Source organism: Sabethes cyaneus, chromosome 3, assembly GCF_943734655.1.
Source record: "Sabethes cyaneus chromosome 3, idSabCyanKW18_F2, whole genome shotgun sequence".
Classification (NCBI taxonomy): domain Eukaryota; kingdom Metazoa; phylum Arthropoda; class Insecta; order Diptera; family Culicidae; genus Sabethes; species Sabethes cyaneus.
In genome coordinates this window covers 193,615,444-193,637,599 of record NC_071355.1, presented here as the reverse complement: position 1 = coordinate 193,637,599, position 22,156 = coordinate 193,615,444, and the positions used below count along the sequence as shown (strand labels likewise).

Sequence of the window (22,156 nt, the reverse complement as noted above, 5' to 3'; positions counted from 1 at the left end):
TGGGCGAACATGAATTCACCAACATTTTCGGCCAACATGTACGTATGTGTATGAGGACTTAACATTCTAAATATCGTTTTCACGTTTTATGAAGATAGTCCTGCTCATGCATTGCTTAAGTGTGCCTCAAGGAAGTCATACAGAATCGCTTTTCTTTTCGCTGATCAATAATGTGTTTTTGTCACATTTTTTGCCTACCATTTTATAAATGTGCGTTTTCATTAACCTTAAAAACTGCTTTTGCAGGTTTGTTAACTAAATGATAGTGACATTTGCTTACGAATTTTGCTTATTTGCTTTTCGAATCGGGATTTAAATAGGATTTCATAAGTGGACAACTAAACTAGATTTTACTGTATTGCACTGCAGCAAATATGATACTGAATTTAGCAGTTTACCAGAATCAAAGTCTCAATGATCTGATCTTTTCGCAAAAATGCTATTAGATTTATCTAGCTCTGTTGGTTACAAATCAACCTAGGTCGCAAACAAGATATTCTTGTATGGAAAAATACTTTTTGTCAAGTAGAGTATTTAAACAATTAGATAAGCAATGTCCGACATACTGGCACGATACATGTGCCAGTTCATATGAAATGAGTAATTCACTATTCGCAAGCTATTTCTAATTGATATCAATGTAAAAGAAAGATACTTCCACAAAACGAGATACCCAGTTGCATAAATGCATAAATAGAATCAGCAGTTCAAATGGAAAAATCCAACTATCAGTTAAAGTGTGTGGCTTTCAATATTCTCGGAAGACAGTTAGTAGTGGGAACATTTATTTAATCAGGAAAAGAATTTCCAAATAAACTCGAAAAAAAGAGCTGCTATCCCGGATAAAGCATGAAAACTCTTTTCAAGAGGTTAGATAATAACTGAAATTGTGAATTAATGCCGGATAACCGCAGCAGCATGCAGTTACGTCTTTCCAATTTACTTTATCTTGTACCAAGTATGATTACCGAACACCACCCCTAGGCTACGGAAGCCTACGACCGAAACAAAACCTTTTATCTTCCTTGAAAACACGAGAAAACAAAGATGAACCAAGTTCTGGAAAAAAATAAAACAAAACGAGTTACTCACACCTGCAGCAGCAGCGGCAGCGGCAGCACCAGCCGGGGCAGGTTCGGCCCAATACCAACAATAACAACAGAACCACCATATGAACAAGCGGCGACGGACGACGACGACGGTGTTCAGTGTTCACGCACCGATCATTCGTTGGCCGCGTGATTGGCCTCCTTTTTCTGTAGGTATCGTAGCGAACCACAACCGCGGCGCGGTAGCCCTGTGCTTCGGTATAGGTGTGGAAAATTCGTGCTTTTCTCATACCAACAACGCCCGCGGCTCACTTTGTTTTCTCTGCCTATGCTCTTCACTCCGATAGCATAGGATTTTCTTTGTTGGCCCTCTCGCGTGAGCAGCAATCCTACAGCAACTGAAAACTTTATGCTCTGATGGGAAAAAATGCTGGCAGATGTGATGCTGGCAGTTAAAATAGGCGGTGTTGTTGGTTGATAGCGTTGCTGGGGCTACTTTCTGTCAACTTCGCAGTAACTAAATGAAGTTTAAAGTAAACTGGCACTCCCAAAACTTCTAAATTACAGCAACACTGAACAACAAAGAAAAACCTACCATTTTGGTAACCAGAGGTTACCAACCCCAGCGTCGGCATATTTGGTAGCCGCTCTCTGTTTATGAATCGCGCAATTGCGAGCACGTAATGTGATGTTTGTACTATAATCGTGCGGGTAGTAACCGTACGCTCTGCTCTTCGAAGTCTCCTTTCTCGCAGAATGTTTTGCTTACTCGCATAGACCGTGTAAAGTGTATTTTTCGTCTCGTGTTGGCTAGTATGGGTCGCCATCAGGCAGTGTAAGAGCCGCGATTAAAGCAGACGCAGAAGTCAATCGAATGGAGAAAAAAAAGAAGTAAGCATTGTAAGAAAATCATTCTGTCGGAACTCGCCAGGGCACATTTCGTTCAGTGGACGCAACGAGTAAAGTTGTTCGGACGGATCTAACCGCTCACACGCCTGCTAGGCTTTCGTTGGCTACTTCGACTTACTAAGTGTAGCTCCAAATAGTGAAAAGCAGTCTATGGGAGGTATAAGGAGTGAAGTTAAAACTACAATGTGTTGAATATTTTTTCCTACAATTAGCCGGAGGAGTGAGTGCAAAGTGAAAAAAAACTAAAGTGTAAAGTTTAAGTGAACAAAGTGACAGTGGCACAGCCGCATTCAGGTGGAACCGATTGATGACTGATAAAAAGTGAAACTTTACTGTAACCTAAATTGCAAGGCAAAGTTATAAAGTGATTTGTTGTGCATTGAGATCAATCAGTTGTGAAGGACTAAAATTTTCGAAAAGCAATTAAGATGGCTGTTCAAGTGGATAACTTGCTGTTATCAGAAATTGGGTAAATACCACTTTCGTAGAGATTTCGTTAACCTGATTCATCATAGAATAAAACGCATCTCATAACCATACCTATTCTGGCTGTGCGAACTAAGAATCCTAATGACCTTCAGACAACACTGTCAAGGAGAGTTAGTTTCTTCACTTCAGAATTATAAACAAACTCAATCGAAACGCGTGGTCTGCCAATTAGAGCGCTATTTGTAACAAACGCCTACACCAGACGTTTTGAAGTGTCCGCAATATTTTGCAATAAAAATGGTCATTCTAGGGTAGGAAGAGTCAAGTTGTTTAAAATTTTGGCAACGCCACTGCTACTGTCCTGAGTTTAGTGACCGAAAACTCTTGAAAATGTCTATTAGGTGAACAGGCCAGACATTGATTCAACAATTTCGGTTTTCTTCCCATAAAAACGAAACCAAGTGAGCGATACACCCCAAACGAAAAAAAAAGCAAAACCTGTTCATCGCCTTTTTATTATTTTTTTTACATATTGCTCACTCGTTTACTGCTCAGCTGCTCGCTGCGTGATCACCGTCGTATTGTATATATCCTACAATGTTCCCCACATCTCCGAACCTACCGTGCCTCCTCCTTCGGTTCATATAGGAGTTCCCTCCCTGTGCATGGTAGATGAGAAGCGAATCACGAACAAAAAACGCGGAGTTTGGCTAAAGCGCACGAAAATACTCTAGCAAGCATGTAAACAACGGCCCCTTCTTCGACGGCAGGCAAAAAATACAAACAAAACCTTTATTCTAGACTGCAGGAGATGGTTCTCATGCGTTCTGGTTATTGCGACTTTTGCATTTGGAAGAATAAATGTCGACTAACATTTGAAAGGGGCGTATAAGCCAACTGTCAAACAGAACGAGTGAGAGTTCATTTTCCTATGCTGCTCCAGCAAAAAATAACTCTCACTCGTTCTGTTTGACAGTTGGCTTATCCGCCCCTTTCAAATGTTGGTCGACAAATGTTCGCAAAAGTGTGTAGTAGGCATTTAACTTGTGCGTCTTTTCCAAATACATGAGAAAATTTGAAAATAAAAATGCATTTTTTCCATGATATTATGGCATTAAGAAATTCCAGATAATATTTTTACTGGATAGTTGAGAAAAAATGCTTTCATTTTTGTGTATTTTTTGACGACGGACTATGTTTCACGGCAAGGTTTGGAATAGGGTGTCATTCCTAAAATCAAAAAATTGCAAGCGTCACAATTAAAGGTTTTAAAGCTCTGCCTATTATGGATTTATTTTGATGGTTTGAATACCAATCGATTCATAATAGATGCAGCAATCATGTGGTTTTTATTACAATTTTCATTTTCAATCGAAAATCATTCAAATATCGAAAAGTTTCAGTTTCAAGGTCAAATTTTCCCATACATTTTATTTGCGATTACCTTGTTCCACAGGCAGGAACGACAGTTATTATTATTATTAGACCATTGCAAATTATTTCTAAAGTTTTAGTCACTCCCCCCCTTCGAAATTGGCTTGAAAAATCGAGGGGCAAAAAAATAATTTGTGGGATATGAGTTAATTTTTTTTATAAAATCAATTGTCTATGGGCGCTATAGCCTGAAAAACTCGAAAAACGAGTTGAGTTAACGCTTCTAGCACGAAATAGAAATGGGAATTCATACAGTGAAATTTCCGAAAATCGGCATAAATTTTTTTTTTCGTTTTTGTCTTTTTTTCATAGATTTTTGCATGGAAAATAATCACGTAGGGTTTATTTCTAATTCCCGTCGTAGTAAGGAAAGCCACTTTAATTTTCATCATTTCTTAGGTAGATTTAATGAATACTCCAAAAGCTTTGCTGCTGATTTGACTCACATACACTTACCTTCCGATCCGTGCCCTTTGAATTCACTAAAAAGCGATTAATAAAGAAATTGATTGAAATTACGCAACTGACTTTATATCTTAAATTCGTCGTACCGTTTTAAAATCCGTCCATCAAAATTTTTCATCGTTCGAACTAAAAATCACAATAATGTTTTAAATGTTATTCTGCAAAATTTTTGTAGGTTATGCAAGTTTTCTCGGCTGCAGAATAACAACAATGCGTTGCGAGAGTTATTTTCATTTGATGAATGACGGAAATTGAAACGATAAGTCGACATTTTCTTCTTCGTCGCACGAAAAAACGTTGGAAATTTGGCTGCCAGGAATTCTTTAATAAAAAATAGCATTTAAATAGATCGCAGCTCACTTTGATTGATCGCGTATGAGAAGCAACAAACTAAAATATTAGGGAATGACTAATTTTGCATTGTGTATCTTAAACATCGCTGATATTTTTAATAATTTATGTTGGATAGGACGTGAATATGCAGTTACGACGAAGCAGCAACATACCCTACATATTAAAAGCAAGAATAGATTTGGTTTTCACGTTTAAACTTTAAGTAAAAATGACTAAAATCCATTTTTTTACTGTAATAAAAATCTCTTTGTTTTTTTTCGCCCCCCTCTTCAGCGGCCTAACACCGGAGGGACCAACACTTTTTAAAATATTTGTAATAGCCTTATTACTATTTATTTAATATATCCATCTGACAAAGTCTTAATGAATTTATAGATCCAAAAATAAAAATTATATTAAATGTGTCCTCCATAGTCGCTGCGTGAATTTTCCACTTGGCTCTTCAAACTCGAAGAGTTCTTCAACCCGAGTGAAAGTCCGGACACATGCAGTCGTCGGCTCGTGGAATCCAAATGGGGTACGATGAAAAATGGCATGCAGCAACAATGTAGTGCGTAAAGGTCTTTACGAAGTACGCAAATTGACTTTTGCAAGTAACGTCGGTGAATCGATGTCGTTGCCGAATCGAATTTTTGCCACTAGCGTTGCCTGCTGAACTTTGCGGCGCCGTTCCAGAGTGTTCAGGCCCAGTAAACGACAACGTGCAGGATACGGTGGAAGATTGTCAGGATCTAGCCAAGGCAAATCCCTAAGAGCCATACCAGTGAACCTTCTATGGATGCGTTCGATTCTTAGCGTCATTAACCTGATCAACCCTCCGGAGGATACATCCATCAATGTTGTAGTCAAACACAATCGGGCTGTGAATGCGATGGAACGTGATTACCTCACATTTGGCTATACTCACAATCTAGTAGTTTAATTTGCACCAGTTCACAAAGGCATCTAGTAGATCCTGCAGCCGGTGAGAATCGTCGACAGAGCGCACATTAAGATACAGTTTGAGGTTATCGGCGTAAACAAGTATGCAACCGGCTTCAAATAGTAACGCGACGTCGTTGAAGAATAGGATGAAGAGTAAAGGTTCCATATTGCTTCCTTGGGGAACACCGGATTTGTTAGTAAACACAGCTGAAACGGTAGATTTCAATTTGACTTGCAAGACTCTATCACGTAAATATGAGCCAAGCCAACACAATAGTCGTTGCGAGGCTTCTAGACGCTGCAGTTTTCGCAAGAGGATGCGGTGGTCAATCCGGTCGAACGCAGCCTTCAAATCCGTGTATACTGCGTCCACTTGTGCTTTTTTCTCGAGTTGCGCGATGCAAGAGGAAGTGAAGTCGAGTAAATTAGTTTAAGTTAGTTTAAGTTTAAGTATTGCAAAAGTTTGTTTGGAACTGTTCTCTTGGAAACAGAGCTGAAGGGATATTTGTGCATGTGACGTGACGTAGCAATTCTCAAAGCGAGGAAAATGAGTGGACTGTATTACCCAACAATAGTTTTTGAGTGTTTCATTTGCTGTTTTGGGTCAGTTAGTTGATTGATATTCTTTACATAGTTTCAATTATATTTCTATCAAGTATGCAAATAGCTGTTAAGTAGAGTGTCGAGAAGAACTAGTAAGATTCAGAGGACGTTAGCTAATTGATATTTTAACTGGCTGTCCACATGTTAGTTGTAAGACAATTATACTTCAAATCAATCTGTCACAACGAATGGTGCTATCAACAATTTCGAGGAAATTGACGAATGCGAATCAGTGTTGTAAATTATAACACAGAATAGTTATTTATTTTTTCGGTTTGACCGTAGTTGTAAGCAAGCTCCTTAAGTAAGCTAACTTCGTCAACTGCATACCTGTTTCAAGCCAGTTACTTAAAGTTGGCTAGTGATACAAGTCATGCGAAAATTGGCAAAATGCGAAATCATTGTCAATCATTAGAAGATGTGTAATTTTGGCCTGATGAAACTCTTAGTGAAACTACAAACTCCAAGAAACTGACACAAATGATCAGCGCCGTAGCGTACGGTTGGCCAGACTGGCCCCTGCCAAGGGCGCAAGCTCTTAGGGGCGCCAAAAAGGGCCTATATATCAGTTAAGCATTATCAATAACGCATTAAAAACTATACTGATTTTAACGATTTTTCATGCCACTTTATCAGTTGATTTGCATACAGCAGCCATGGTGAAAACCATCAAACAACTACGCTCGATGCTTTGTTCGTACTTCCAGCGAAGAAATTGGGCATGATGAAGCACTTCGTATCCGCCGAATAGAGCAATCAACATTCGCAACATCTTCTCCCGCGAGAAAGGCGAAAGTGCTATAAGGAAGCCTGGTTCCGATCGCCCGACCGTGCTGCGCGGAAGCTAAAAATGAAGACCGAGAGCAAGATGGTCTCATCGTTCCGCGCCTTGGGTTGGGAGGTCAGAGAAACCGGCTAAACGGTGAAGAAGTACTTGGCCAAAATGGTCATTTTTATGAGGAAGCGTCAGTCGAGGCTGGCCGTGTCTGATTAACAGGCAATCGCCCAGAGAACGACTGAAGGTGCTGGTGAATAACATCTTTCCGGCGAAGCCCGATGTCGCGGTCCTAATAGGTGACAAAAACTGTTTGACGCTGGCCGCAAAGACTGGCAAAGGACCGAGTGCTTCACGTCCTTCACCAAAAAATAAGTGATGACGTTTCCAAGTTTCCTAAGAAGATTCTTCTGTGGCTGACGATCAGAGAGAAGAGAATGTTCCCGCCGTTATTTCGCTCAGGGTTTACGGTGAACGAGAAGATACGAAGATACTATATGAAGTACCTACAGTAAATTTCCGCCTTCAATAAAAAATATCGCGCAAAGAATGTGCTCTTTTGGTCGGAACTGGCCTTAGCCCATCAAGCCAAGAGATCATTAGAAGAGATGAACCGGCTGAAGATAAAGGTTGTACCGATGATCACCAACTCTCCCAATGTCCTCCAACTGCGATCAATAGTGAATTTTAGGGTGAATCTCAAACGGAACATTTACTTCAATAAGTTTGTTGCCAAAACGGAGAAGGACCTAATCGCCAAGGCCACGAAAGAGTTGAATAATGTGCCGACGTCTGTCCTTTGATTGGTCATAGCGAAGCTTCCGGTGAACCAGCTGTACTGTAACGCCACCTGGCAGGGCGTCAAAGCATTTTTGTAGAAGGCTTGATAAACGTAGGATTTAAAACAAATTTGTTTCGTTGGATTATATTTTGTATTTTTTTCATCGCCATTCGAAATCAGTTCATTTTTCCAATACATACGTTAAGTACATCTAATTATTGGATAAGGGGTGAATACGAAAAAGTGATCAACTTCGAACGAGCACCGACTTAATAAATGAGGGGGCGCCAAATTTTGTTTCCGCCAAGGGCGCCACAATGCCACGCTACGGCTCTGCAAATGATATACAGAGTAGTACAGACATTTAGAATATTTAATGTTTTAGGGCATTTATTACAATTCAGTAAATTATAAATTTGCGTAACAAACTGCTGAACATTTTCAAATTGTTAGACATTGTCGAATTGTCTGAAGTTTTTTTTTTTGGAGCGTCTTAGTAGAATACGAAACCTAAAAATAAAAAATAAGAAAACTTATCCAATTTAATTCTACTATGTGTATTTTATTCAATGACAGATACGTATTTCGTCTACGACTTGCAGGCTTCCTCAGTGTCAGTTCGAAAACAGACACTGAGGAAGCCTGCAAGTCGTAGGCGAAATACGTATCTGTCATTGAATAAAATACACATAGTAGAATTAAATTGGATAAGTTTTCTTATTTTTTATTTTTAGGTCGAATTGTACCCGCTTTCGGCTTAATTTTTCTATTACACCGGTAAAACCACATGTTCCATTTACTTTATTGATGCAAACGTGCCTCGATGCGTAACAATAGTTGCTGTTATCAGAAAACGACTATTAACTAAAAACTATCAAGTCGTAAGTGTCTCTTGATTACAGTCACGTACGCCGTACGGTCTAATTTTAGCTACTGGCCAACAAATAAACTAGATTATTCCACTATCGGTCTGAGCCGGCTAAGCCGCGGCGGCGCAGCACTGTTGTGTTTGTAAACACTAATCAACAAATGGACCACTTCGTTCGGTAGGTGTTTATCAGCTAGCGGGGATGTCACTTTCCCACGACAACTAAATACACAGCCAACGATCGGGTCCGTCACAGTACTTGTGAATTTAGGTCATCGAACAGTCAGCCATAGTGATGCCACACTATGGGTCAGGCCATAAAGTCATTCGCGTAATCCATTTCTACGCAGAAAACAAGTGTGATGAAAATAGCTGCAGAAGCACACACGGGTGGGGGGTTGATTTTTCACGGGGAAATCCTATACATACAAATGACGGAATGTGTGTCTGTGAAAACTGCAGAGTATAAATAACTTTTCAAGAATATCGGTGATTAACCTTTTTGAAGGCTTCGTTAAACATTAAATTGTGCGAAAGACTGATAGAAAATGGAAGCCCAATCTGCATACAACAACATTTTCCCGCTGAGTGAGCCACGAAGTGCTTGTTTGTTGTTTTTAATTTACATGTTTGATTTCCAATTCAAGGTTGTTTACTCGTCATCACAAATGTTGCAAGTCGTTGCTTTGGATTGATAAAAAAAAATTCGAATTGAATATTGTTAACCTAGATGATAAGCGGAAATTAAAGTTGATGATTTTTACGAAAATAATTGTGCATTGTAAAATAACAATCTTTTGAACACTATTTTTGAAACAATAAAATATCAGACTGGAACTGAAATACCAGATTTTCAAAATAAACCAGCTTGATCAAACAAAAATTACGCATTTACTCAAAACTATGTCCGGAATCGTCCGAATCACTATCGCTATGTATCAGCACACAACAAACGATAGTAAATTGCAAATGTCAGAACCGGTTCTGCTACCAGCTGTTATAATATATACCTCAGCTTGAATCCGCTCGCTCAAGCGCCTCATTAGTATTCAGATCCGCTGGCCACATTAGAACCGCACGTCACTGGATGACTCCGGTGCGATGCATGGCATGGCAGCAGCTCCACGCGAAACAAAGCGCGGAGAAATCTTCGCGCACTATTCTTCCTTATTGAGCGCAATGTTTTGCACGACACCGAATGCGCATCATGCATGCATACCTATAGTCTACCGGGGCCTAAAGTGGTGGAATCTTTGTGCCGACAATTGCTGACTTCCTCCACAATATAGTTATAGGAATAGCTCCACCATCAGCGGATAAAAAGACGATGCTTCATGCAACCGCGGGGTCTAAGAAGGGTAAGTGAGACCTTCGTACTGTCAATGACCGGGCAGATGCACTTTGTACGCTGACGATACTCGAGAAGAATGCGCATGACAGCTGCTCTGATTGGATTAACCCGATGCGTGGGAGAAAATACAATGTTTTCGACATGTTGATCTGAGTATCCTCACCACTCACTTGCCTTGACTATCGATGAACAAAAACATTTGAATTATTTTTAAATGGTAGTTCCGTCAGATGAAGTTGTCAATCGATGATGTAATTGAATTACAGATTTTATATAAGATTCCGGACTGGTTTTATTCGGCGTACCTACTTTTATTTTGTGCCTACTCTGTGTTGTTCATATCCTGGCGGAAAAACCATCAATATTTCCTTCCAATAGCACTTTGCTTGCGCATATGTTTTGAAGTGATAAATGAGTTTTTTTGTTTTGCCAACCATTCATTATTTGAGTATTTATAGCGGCTTCGAACCTGTGAAATCTTTGGACTGGATTTTGTGAAGCAAAAAAAGAGCGACGTAGGAAAAATTAACCTTCCCCGGAAAAAACTAAATTTTTTAAACTTAAACAAAACTGTAGTTGGAAAACTTTACCTTAACCTCATTTGAGAAAGTAGAGAACTAGATTTTTATTTGCATCACTTTCACATGACCTCATGCTTTAATATGCAATTAATTTTAATATGCCGACGAAGTAAAATGGTTGGAAACAACGCTGGGGTCCCTCTTAGCGCCAATCCCGCAAATGGCTATTACTAAGACCTAGCATGGGTTCGTGAAGCACCGGCCAGCCACCACCAATCTGAAGTGCTAGGTCCTTTCTCTACTCTGTCCAAATATGTTCGAGTAAAGCTCAATACTAAGCTTTTGACACTGTACTGGTCGTTGAAGTACATAGGTCTCTCGCATTCCGGGTCATTCCGCAAGTCCACTCAAACAAAAAACTCCATTGCAAACTTACTCTGCTTGTAAATGTGTTCATTCGGTATAAGAGGAGTTATAAGCGAAAACAGTGTTTGGCATTCGATTCCAAAAAAACTGGCTCGCTGCGAGGGGCAATTTTTTTTGTCTCTGTACTGGAAAAATTGGCTAACTGTTACCTAAACCCTGCTTAATTTCGGTTTTTTTGTATTCAATCTGGTGTACTCCAAGGTAACGCATTTAGACCATTGCTCTTCAACATCTTCATATCGTCTTTTACACTATCGTTTATTGGCGGTTTAAAAATATTCGAGTAATTCTGTCTGTTACAGACTGCATAGTTATATAGTTATATAGCATAGTTAGAGGACAGACCACCAGGTAATTGACGAAAAGTGTGTAAAGAGTTTTTATGTAATCAACTAGAGGACCCGGCGCGCTTTGCTACGCCATTCCAAAAAGGGGGTAGATGCATAATGCTGAAGATTTGCTTAATTGTAATCTTGCAACCAAGAGCTTTCTTTTTGACAAACCAAGATATTCCTAATTCATACAGCACATTTTTAATCCCACGTAACAATTTGGGTTTTTTTACCAACCCTTAAAAAGATAGTGTTAGCAAAATCGCAATAAAATATCAGTGCAGTTCGTTTGAAATCAGTTGAAAACTGGTCAGAAATCATGGACTTAGAGAAATCAGTTTTGTTCCAAATTTACTCTATATTTTAGTATGGAAGGCAACACTCGCGGCCTGCGACCATCTCGCCCTCAATCATCTAATGTTACTATAAGCAGTTTTTAGTGGTATTGGTAACGCCTAATTTTTTATCGCCCCAGAGGGGAAAGGGGTCAAAAACTACCAAAGAAAAAAAACTTGCCTTCAAAAATGTGGCCATGTGGGAGGCCACATTTGTTTCCATTTTCTTGATTATTTCTCGAGTTATGCAGAAATTTGAGTTTCATTTGTATGAGAGCCCCCCTTCCAGAGGGGAGAGGGGTTTCAATCCGCCATAGAAAAAAAATTGCCTGCAAAACCCTTAGGTTGCCAAATTTGTTCCCGAGTTATGCAGAAATTTGTACTTCATTAGTATAGGAGCCACCCCTTCTAGAGGGAAAAGGGGTCTTGAACCAACATAGAAAAAATCCTGTCTCTGGAAACCCGCACACGCCAAATTTGGTTCCATTTGCTTGATTAATAGTCGATTTATAAGGAAATTTTTGAGTTATTTGTATGGAAGCCCCCCCCCCTATTAGAGGAAGGATGGGTCTCACCACCATAGAAAAAAATTCTGTCTCCAAAAACCTTGGGTTACGAAATTTGGTTCCATTTGGCTGATTAGTTCCCGAGTTATGCAGAAATTTGTACTTCTTTTGCATGGAGCCACCCTTTCTAAAGGGGGAAGGGGTCTTAAACCACCATAGAAAAAAATTCTGTCTCTAGAAACCCCCATACGCTAAATTGGTTCCATTTGCTTGATTACTTCCTAAGTTATACCGAAATTTGTGTTTCATTTGTATGGGAGCCCCCCCCGCCTTCTAGAGGGAGCTGGGGTCTTAAACCACCATAGAAAAAAATTCTGCCGTCAGTAACTCATGTCAAATTTGGTTTCATTTGCTTGACTAATAGTCGAGTTATAAGAAAATTTTTGTTTCATTTACATGGGAGCCCCCCCTCTTAGAGGAAGGAGAGGTCTCAATCCACCATAGAAAAAATTTCTGCCACCAAAAACCTTCATATGCCAAATTTGTTACCCTTTGCATAATTAGTTCCCGAGCTATTCAGAAATTTGTGTTTCATTTGTATGGAGCCCCCCCCCATTCTAGTGGGGGAGGGGTCTCAAACCACCATATAAAAAAAATCTGTCTCTAGAAACCCCTCCATCCCGAATTTGGTTCCATTTGCTTGATTAATAGTCGAGTTATGCGGAAATTTTTGTTTTATTTGTATGGGAGCCCCCCCCCTCTTAGAGGAAGCAAGGGTCTCAATCCACCAAAGAAAAAAAATCTGCCTCTAAAGACCTTTACGTGCCAAATTAGGTTCCATTTGCTCCATTAGTTTCCGAGTTATGCAGAAATTTGTGTTTCATTTGTATGGGAGCCCCCCTTTGTAATGAGGGGAGGGGCCTCAAACCATGCTAACAACATTCCTCACATCATACGCAATGTGTATGCCAAGTTTCATCAAAATCCGTCGAGTGGTTTGCGAGTCTATACCGGACACACGAACAGCATTTCATTTTTATATATATAGATAGATGAGTAATCCTACGATGAAGCATCCCTCGAGCTGTAAGTAGCAAACTAAAACTTGATGTCGCTGCCATCGCTATTATGTAACTCCAGCACAAAGTAATATTGGTAAAGGTGCATGCATATTCTTTATGCGTTTGGAGAACTAAAAACTTACACACAAAAAATCGATTACTTTCTTCGAGCCTGTTAATCTATTCTCTGTGGTTATATGAGGGGTTATAAGCGTTTCACTACGTTTCTTTCGAGGCCTTCAACTGGGGTGACATTGCGATTCTCGTTTCGAGTGATTTTGGTTCGTTTCGCCCATTCGTTTAACGTGGTCGAAACGAACCAAAATCACTCGAAACGAGAATCGCAATGTCACCCTGTTTTCGACTGCTTATTCGTTTGGACCACGAATTTATTGGAGTAAGTCCTTCGTTTGAGGTTCGCCCAAAAAATTTCGATCGGTCGTAGCTAGGGAATGTTGGAAGGGTTGGAGGCCTTCGGTAGAACGTTTATCTTCAACTGGTCCACATTCTTTAGTGTTCTCTTGGCATAATAGGCCTAGGCCAGGGTCGGCCAAAAGACCTCATTCTCATTCGCGAGATACTTCTTGAAGAACGCGACAGCTTTGGACAGGTATTTCGAACTGTATATGTCCCCGTTTATTGCAAGCCCCGAAGGAAAGAGCAGCGGGGCATTTCCTTCATGCTGATCGTCAATAACAGAAGGACCTTCATCGAGAACTTGATCTGGGGAAATATTTGACGTCATTGCTCACCTTTTTGCTCTCGATATTCCCGTTCAGCTTCTGCTGATCGTGCGGCGCGGCGAAGTGCCTCGCGGTGTCCTAACTCTTCGCTCCGGGGTGGAGCTGGAGTAGGAACAAAGTATCGAGCGTAGTTGCTTGACTCTTTTCACCATGGCTACGGCAAGTGCAAGTGGCGTTATCACCGCCAAATATTTCTGTACAGAACAGGGTTTTTACTAAAGACGATGCACATGCGGATTCATCACCAGGTGACTTGTTTCAGTTGGGCTCCACTAACAACCTTTTTAGCTGACTTTTTGATCTGTAGTCGAAAGACCGTTACCATCCGCGTTATGCAGACTTTTTGCCTATACGGCACAGCTATTTCCTCAGATTATTCACTGGATTTAGTGCCGGATTACGGGCTGGCCACTACAGCAGTCCTGTTTGCGGGTGTCGAACCAAGATTTTATATTGGAACTCTTACAAATTGTTAGGTTCAGTTCATGTTCTGGCAGCAAAGAGCCGGGATGGCTCTTGCCGTATCAAGCATTTCGGTTCGAGGTTACTCTTCGACAATTGATTGGGCGTCTCGACACACGCAAGTCGGTTTCAACCTGGTCGAGTCATCTAGCAGGTCGAGCACTTCTATTCCTGGTGTTGGTAGCGTTCTTGAAGACAACGCATTTTCCTGATCAGTCGTCCGGCATGCTTGCGACGTGGCCGGCGCGCTCTACCGTCGTCTTCCAACTTTCGTCAGGTATCTAAAAATAGTCCGCAACACCTTTAAGTCCAAATACGGCAAGTGCACGTCTGCAAGCAAAGTTACAGTTTCAAGTCCGTAGAGGACTACTAGTCTGATTGGTTTTTTGTACATCGTCAGCTTTGTGCAATGGCGTATGTTCCTTGAGAGAAGCGTCTTGCGCATGGAAAAATAGGCTCGATTTCCAGCTTGAATGTGTCGTTGAATCTCCTCACTTGTATTATTGTAGACGGTAACCAGAGGATCTCGAATATATGAACTCATCAACCACTTCCAGTTCATCGCAGTCAACATTTACTGTCCGTGGAAGGCAAACATTGTCTTTTCTGGAGCCTCTTCTTACCATATATTTGATTGCCGACGCATTGATTTGTAACTCAATCTTCGTAACCTCCGTTTTTGGTCAGGCGTAGATTGCTACCCAAGTAACAAATTCAATTTTAAGATGCACTTGAAGAGGTTTCCAGCATTTGCTCCTTAAAACCGAATATAAAACTTGCAATTCTACAAATCTGCGATAAAACAGCCATAAAACCCTTATAAATCTGGGGAGGCCCACACTAAAGAAGGTTCTCAAGAATATTTCTAAAGGTCCTTTTAAAACTTGTAATTCTTATCGATATGTATTTATAGTGACTTCCAAGAGTCGGTTGAAACTAAAAGAAAACCACCACAAGTGTTGATGATTTTATGGTTGTCGTCTCAAAGAACACTTGCAAAACATAATACACTTTTCACAGCCTTAATATTTTTAAATTGACTAAAAGCTATAAGAGAAAAAGCATTCACTGATATTGCTTTTCCAAAATTAATATAAATGAAAATTGAAAATAAAAGCAGCTGCTTTGTTGTCAATCAATAAGAAATTTTTCATGTCACGCTCAGTTTGTCGATGTTTTGTGACATGAAAGTTGGAAAATTTAAACGCGCCGGTTATTTTCGCTAGATTATTAAAAAAATTAATTAATAAAAAAAAATTCAATAATTTTATGAAGAAGTTGATAGCTACCAAATTTTCAACAAATTGCGGCAAAAGGTCTTTTAAGTGTCCGAACATTTATTTAAAAAGATAAGATCACTTATGATATTGCATGACAACATATTTATAAACGCCAAAATGCAATTGACTAGAATTTCAAAAGTAATCAATACAGTCCTGTTCGCCATTTTTTCAATGGTTTTATCTAAATCAACCTGAAAGCGCTCATTAGACTAACATTTCTTGCACAAGATAAAGAAATATTTTCCAAGAGGTCGATAAGTTCATCTATACTTATTGTATTCTTGAAGAAGACAAGTTGTGCTTGAACAAGAATTGTTTGAATTACTTAAGGGGACCAAGTTTTTTGCAAGATAATCATTCTCGTATAAACAAAGAAAACGTCAACAAAGTGTCAATGTAAGATGTTTTTTGTGCTGGAGGTTCACCTACTTATATTGAGTTTAAGATTTTTTAAGTACAGCAGTCATTATGATTACCCATATAAATTGATTTTAAAAAATAAAAGAGGGCTGCACGGCAGTACCATGCGTAAAGTTTAATCTGCAAAATTTTTTATATACTTTGTCGTTACAACCGTCTTTAAAAAAATATGCTTCAACCCCTTCGAACATTTTCCCAACACCGGCTAATGACCTCTATATTCAGTTTAAAAAAATACAAACAACTCTACAAACCGGCACCGGTACCGCCTCCGCCAAAATACAATCGAACCAAATTTTCTAATTACTTACAAATATACCATTGATGCATCATCACCGGCATAATCCTTCCTCAGCTCATTTGGAAATCTTCATTGTTTTTTGATTGCGCTGATTTTTCATATGAAATCTTGCTAAAGTTTCGATTAAAAGATCCATATTTGTTCAATTTTCTTCTGGTTCAGATGCCCATTTTGACAGATCAGTTGTTTACGCTCGAATGTTCTTTCTTCAGAGTATGATTTCTCTTACAAGAATATACAGTTTTAAGACGGTTTTATGGTAGCATTGTTAAGACAAACCAATCTTGCAGAAGAATGTCATAAATTTTTGTCAAAACTATTGATAGGTTTTAAGGAGCATCGTTTTTGAGCAGAAATCGAGTATCCCTTAAAACCACTTCTAAGGTGAATTACACTTATTGATATTTCAGTTTTATACGTGTTTCTTCAAGTTTCCTTCAATCATACTTCAGAAATGTTAATCAAATAAGATAACATTCACTTGAGGAAAAACATTATAAAACCTGATAGATTTTGCAATGCTCTGATAAAACTACTATAAGAAATGCATAAGACCAATTTGCTATTGGATTGTTACTTGGATATCGCCATCCCAATGTTTCTAGTAGTTATGTCGAGGTCGATTGCGAAAGCTAGGAGGAGGTTACTTTTACTGAAAATTGTTCCTCTTGTTTCGATGCCCATTTGCCGGAATACAACTTCGAAAGCGATGTTGAATAACATACAAGACTGGCCATCCTCATGGCACAACCCTCTGCGCGATTCGAAGGAACTCGAGAGTATCCCCGAAACACGCACGTAGCATATCACTCGCTCCATAGTAGGTTTGATCAGCCGCATCAGTTTGTCCGGAAAACCGTATTGGTGCATAGCTGTTTGCGCTCGACTGTATCGTTTGCTGCCCTGAAATCCACGAAAATATGATGCGACGGCAAGTGGTATTCCCGACTGGTAGATTCATTTCGTCCTGATTAGTGAGTGTGGTGCTATTTGAAGCCAATTTTGCAATGATTGCTAAACCTACGCTGACAACTGACGACTTCAATTTTTTTAAACTTTCATGGAATTGTTTCTGAATCATGGGATAGTTTCTTACCACTTTGTCCGATCTACTAAACCTGCGTCCTATTTTTCTACTTGATACAGCTTCTTTGTTATTGGCTTCAATTATTCCCTTTTCTATCTCACTCACAACACTTCTTTCTGGCACCGAGTAAATTTTCAAAAAACAACCTAAACGTAGAGAAATTGGCAAAATTCTGTGGTTATGTGTATTGATTTCACCGCTATTTGTGTGCCCCCATTTAGTCCCCTTTCCCCTAGCTCCGTCGATGGTGAGTAGTATTAACTGTCAACATTTTATGGACGTGTTTAATTAAAAATGGGTATCATAGATGTGTGTGTATTTTATCCTTTTATAGTGTATTCAAATGTCAACACAGTTTGTTTTAAATTTTCATTCGTTTAAGAGTCGTAGTAATCATGGACGCAAAAAGGAAACTTGTGACAAGTTTGTTTTTGAAAAATTTTTTACCGTGCGATATTTTAAAGAAGCTGAAGCCATTCAGAATAGACGAAAGATTCATCTTTCGTACCACCAAGCGAAACAAGCAAACCGGTTTAAAAAAAAACTTCCCAAACCTGGGCGTTAACGCACTGTATCGACGCCGGCGCCATCAAACGAGTAAGAGAGCGAATTTGATGGTAACCAGGAGATCAGTCGTAAGATGATCAAGGAACTGCGAATTTCGCAGTCAACCATCAAGATTTGAAAGATGATCTCCGATTGTTTCCATATAAAAAAGCAACGGGTGCACGATTTGACTGAAAAGCAGGAGGTTGCAAGAGTCGAAAGATGTTGGCAGTTGGTGATTGTGAAATTCTGGTTTCGGACGAAAAAATGTTTCTGGTACATAATCACCACAACCAATAAAATGATCGGATATATGCAGCACATCTTTTTTGATATTCCTCGGGACAAACTGGCTGTTCAAAGGTTCCAGAATGTTTCCAGGATCATGGTGTTGAGATGTTTCTTCAAGAATTTAAAGAATCCATTGCTGTTCATTCAACCTGGTGTTAAAATCAACACTGAATATTACATCGATAATGCTTTGAAGGATCAGTTGATTCCCATCGTCACTTTTACACCAAAACACTACAAGAATGTACCATACTGCTTCCAACAACATTCTGCATCGTCTCGCCAGGCGAAAGCTACACGGGGTTGGTGTGAAGACTATTTTCCGGATTTTATATCTTCGAAAGAATGGTCTGTTTTTTCACCTGATTTGAATCCTCTCGACTTTTATGCATTGGGTTATATGCTAGGAAAACTAGGGAGCACTGGGCTTTCACGTTTCAAGCAATCTTGCGAGAAGATTTGGAATAAAATGCTTCAGGATACCGTGCATACAAGCTGTAACGCTTTTCAAAAACGATTGCGACTGGTAATTAAGGTGAAATTAGTCGTCATCGAATTGAACTGTCAATCATGAAATTGACTGAATTTCAACAGCAGTTTTTTTTTTGTTTGAAATCAAAATTCTGTTCATGAAAATATATTCGCTGTCTTGTGATTGGCAAGAAGAATGCAGTATTTACATTTTTACAAAAAGAACCCCGTTTTTGAGCCCAAAAACTGCTTCCGAAATTGGGCTCTCCGACGAAAAGTTAATGACTGCTAATTTCCCGTTAAAGCAAAGGGAGAAAGATTTGAATTGGAATAATTTAAGATGAATGTTATGGTTATACTTCACACGAAATACATTCAAAATTACAATAATGCAATTTATGCAAGCGTCTAATAAGGATTGCTGATGTGCGACTGAATTAGTGGTTTGTGTGCATGGAGAAGAAATTTTCACCTCGAAAAAAAATTTGCAGAAGCAAAGAAGCGTATCTATACCTATACGCGGCGAAGTGAGCGTGCGGTAAATGTCAGCAATCTCTATTTTTGTGATAATTAAGTAAGTGACAGTTATTACTAATCACCCTGTACATGTGCACATGTGCACATTTACCTAGATGTCTTAATTAAGTTTAAAATTTGCAGGAGTTTAGACGTTTTGAATGAAATATGGTGTGCACGGAATTAGGATCGACCTTAGGTACCTTACCTTTGGGTATGAATTGAAATTGAGTAAAATGGTCTGTCACTTTTTCTTATGATTTACATATTAATTTACTCTTTGCTTATCTCCGAGCGCCTGTAATAATCATATCAATTATTTATGTGCAAATGAAGCATTATTGACTATACGATCAATGCACGATTTCTGGGTTCAAGCATATAGGGTAGAGGATCCATATTTCGCCAGGTATTTTCAAATTGTAAGTAATACCTGATAAATTAGTAACAAGTCAAAGGTACTAATTATTTTTGGTAGTACATGACCTTATTGTTACCAATTCACAGATAATTTCTTTTAAGTCTACCAAAAATATGTAAAAAGGCTTTAGATTCATCAAACTGGCGAAATATGGCTCCTGGCGAAATATTGATCCTCTACCCTATAATCAAAATAGAATTTTATATGTAGCATTCAAGGAGATGCTCCTAACTGTTTATTTAGGATTTTATCTAATGTTTCGCCCATAATTATTCCTGGTACCTTAAGAACAACAGGTCCGTTTTTGCTGCTAATATAAATAACAGCGATAATGACTGAAGCTACCGAGGGTATCGACTTTCATTAGGCAATGGATAGAACGATGATTTTGCGAAAAACAATTGAAGCGCACGCACCGACACGCTGGCTGGTGCTGCCGTATCTTATCACCAAGCCGATAGGCAAGATACCAAGAACTAATTACAATATTTCCAGCAAAGCGGTTGCTGTTGTGAAGCTATTTTCTTTAATTATACCGTTTTTCCCCGCGGATGTACGTGGGATTGTTTTTCCTTAGATCTAGATTCAATTAAATAGAATAAAATGATTGATAGATACCTACATGCCCTGACAATCACGGAATGTGATTGTTCTGATTATCACTGGCAATTCAGTAGTCCTCAATCGTTGTTATGGATAACAAGGAAAATTACGATAAATATTTCAACCTAAATTCTTAAAATAAATCCAACTCAATGGGAAGCAGCTGCGGTTATAAGTAGTGGTGTGAGACTTCTACTCTACATATGGTCGCAACCGCAAATGCTCCGCCGAGAGAAAGCCATGGTAATGGAGACCACGCTCGAACATATGATACCGCGCGGAGTAACATATGAAAATGTGACCGGTTCCGAGTGGCTCATGTAACTGTGCGCACGATAGTTTTGCGCAGTCGGTTCTCATCGTCGCGTCACAAACACTACCCAAATACCACTCAGCCGGTACAACGCTCAAAACCATCGGCAACAATCGGTCGATCTTCAAGGTCCGGAAAGGTTAAACTACGATTGCTGTAACTGGCAGCATACAAGTATTATTCAATCATTACAATCCACCTTGTTTGATCTAACCAAATCAACCATTGATAGAGTTTAGTTCGATAGAAAGTCAGTCTGTTTCAATTGAATAATAATTTTTCCTTCGATTTCTCTATTTGCAGACGTTCGATATCGTTGGACACCGCGACGCGCCTAAGAGAAGCCGCCATGAGTAAACTGATTCGCCAGGTTTCGATCGAAACGCCCGCACAGAAGATCAAAGACTGCGTTTTCAATCTAGTGGTTCCTGTGCCGGACACGCCACCCAACGGGGCGCGTATCCTGGTGGTTTATGCCGGAGCATGCTACCGTAAGAATCAATCCACATCGATCTCGTCCATCAGCAGTCAGCTATCGGATACGGGTGACATTACCACATCGTTACACATACTGGCAAAGCAGATGCAAAGTGGTAATTTCTCCAGTATTAGCGAGGAAGGCCCGGACAGTACGCCCGTCGCAGCACACCAAACTTCGATTGCCATTCAACCAAACCCAGCGGCACACCACGGCGTCCGGGACGGCGCTCTGTTCCCGGGCTTTGAAGTGGCTGGAGTAATTGAATCGCTTGGCAGTGAACTGAAAGAAGACTGTGGCTTCAAGGTGGGCCAACGTGTGATTATCTATCCGTACGAGGGCGTACCGGCCGGCTATTCGGAGCTGATGGTGGTTCCGGACTTGATGTATCTGATTCCTATTCCCGAGTCGCTACCGCTCAGCGTGGCGGCTACTCTGCCTACCGGTGCTCTACTGGCCCAGAGTGCTATCATTTCGGCGCACAAAATCGTCGACGATTTGCTGTCGAAGCGACCGAACGAAAAGGTGAAGATTCTGATTGTCGGCACCGGTGGGCTGGCACTGTGGGCTATTCGAATCGCCGCGCAACACTTCTATGCACCCGGTACCAAGGATAAGATACAGATTACGGTGGCCAGCTTGCGGGACGAAGGCTTCGTGATGGCGCAGAAGTGTGAAAAGTGAGTAGATGTTTTGTTACTCAAACAAAATTGAATTATAGCTAAATACTTTTAAAAAATGTATTGGTGGCTTCAAGTAGGATTTATTTTTATTCAGTATTACCACAGACAAACAGACATAACACTCGTTTTCCATTCTTCGTACTGATTAAACCGTCATTTCAAATTTGAGCTTAGTTGTTAATGTCTCCGTTTTGGTCTAAGTGGCGTTTTTGACGAAAGAAGGGGAATTCCCCATAAAAAATTCTTGCTACTTCGACGGACACCCATGTTGCTATTTTATATTTGGGAATGACGATCATAGATGGTGCTAGTGTTCAGGCTAAATGTGAGGTACGATAATTTTTGTTGATTTTTCTTCCAAGAGTTATGTCTGTTTGTCTGTGGTAGTACCCTTGGGGAGTTTTCAGAATTATCC

At 39.8% G+C, this 22,156-nt stretch overlaps 1 protein-coding gene across 4 annotated transcripts in view; it reads left to right on the top strand.

Annotated features, from left to right (window-relative positions):
* LOC128741785 (uncharacterized) overlaps positions 1 to 22,156 on the top strand; it is a 62,637-nt gene that overhangs the window by 27,486 nt on the left and 12,995 nt on the right. For 3 of the 4 annotated variants that reach the window (XM_053837829.1, XM_053837828.1, XM_053837826.1), the window contains exon 2: positions 20,884 to 21,738. In XM_053837829.1, the coding sequence (XP_053693804.1) occupies positions 20,930 to 21,738 (809 nt within the window). In that variant the 5' untranslated portion in view covers positions 20,884 to 20,929. Of the gene's footprint in view, positions 1 to 1,978; positions 2,428 to 20,883; positions 21,739 to 22,156 lie in introns of those variants that run through there. The other variant, XM_053837827.1, reaches the window with a different exon arrangement.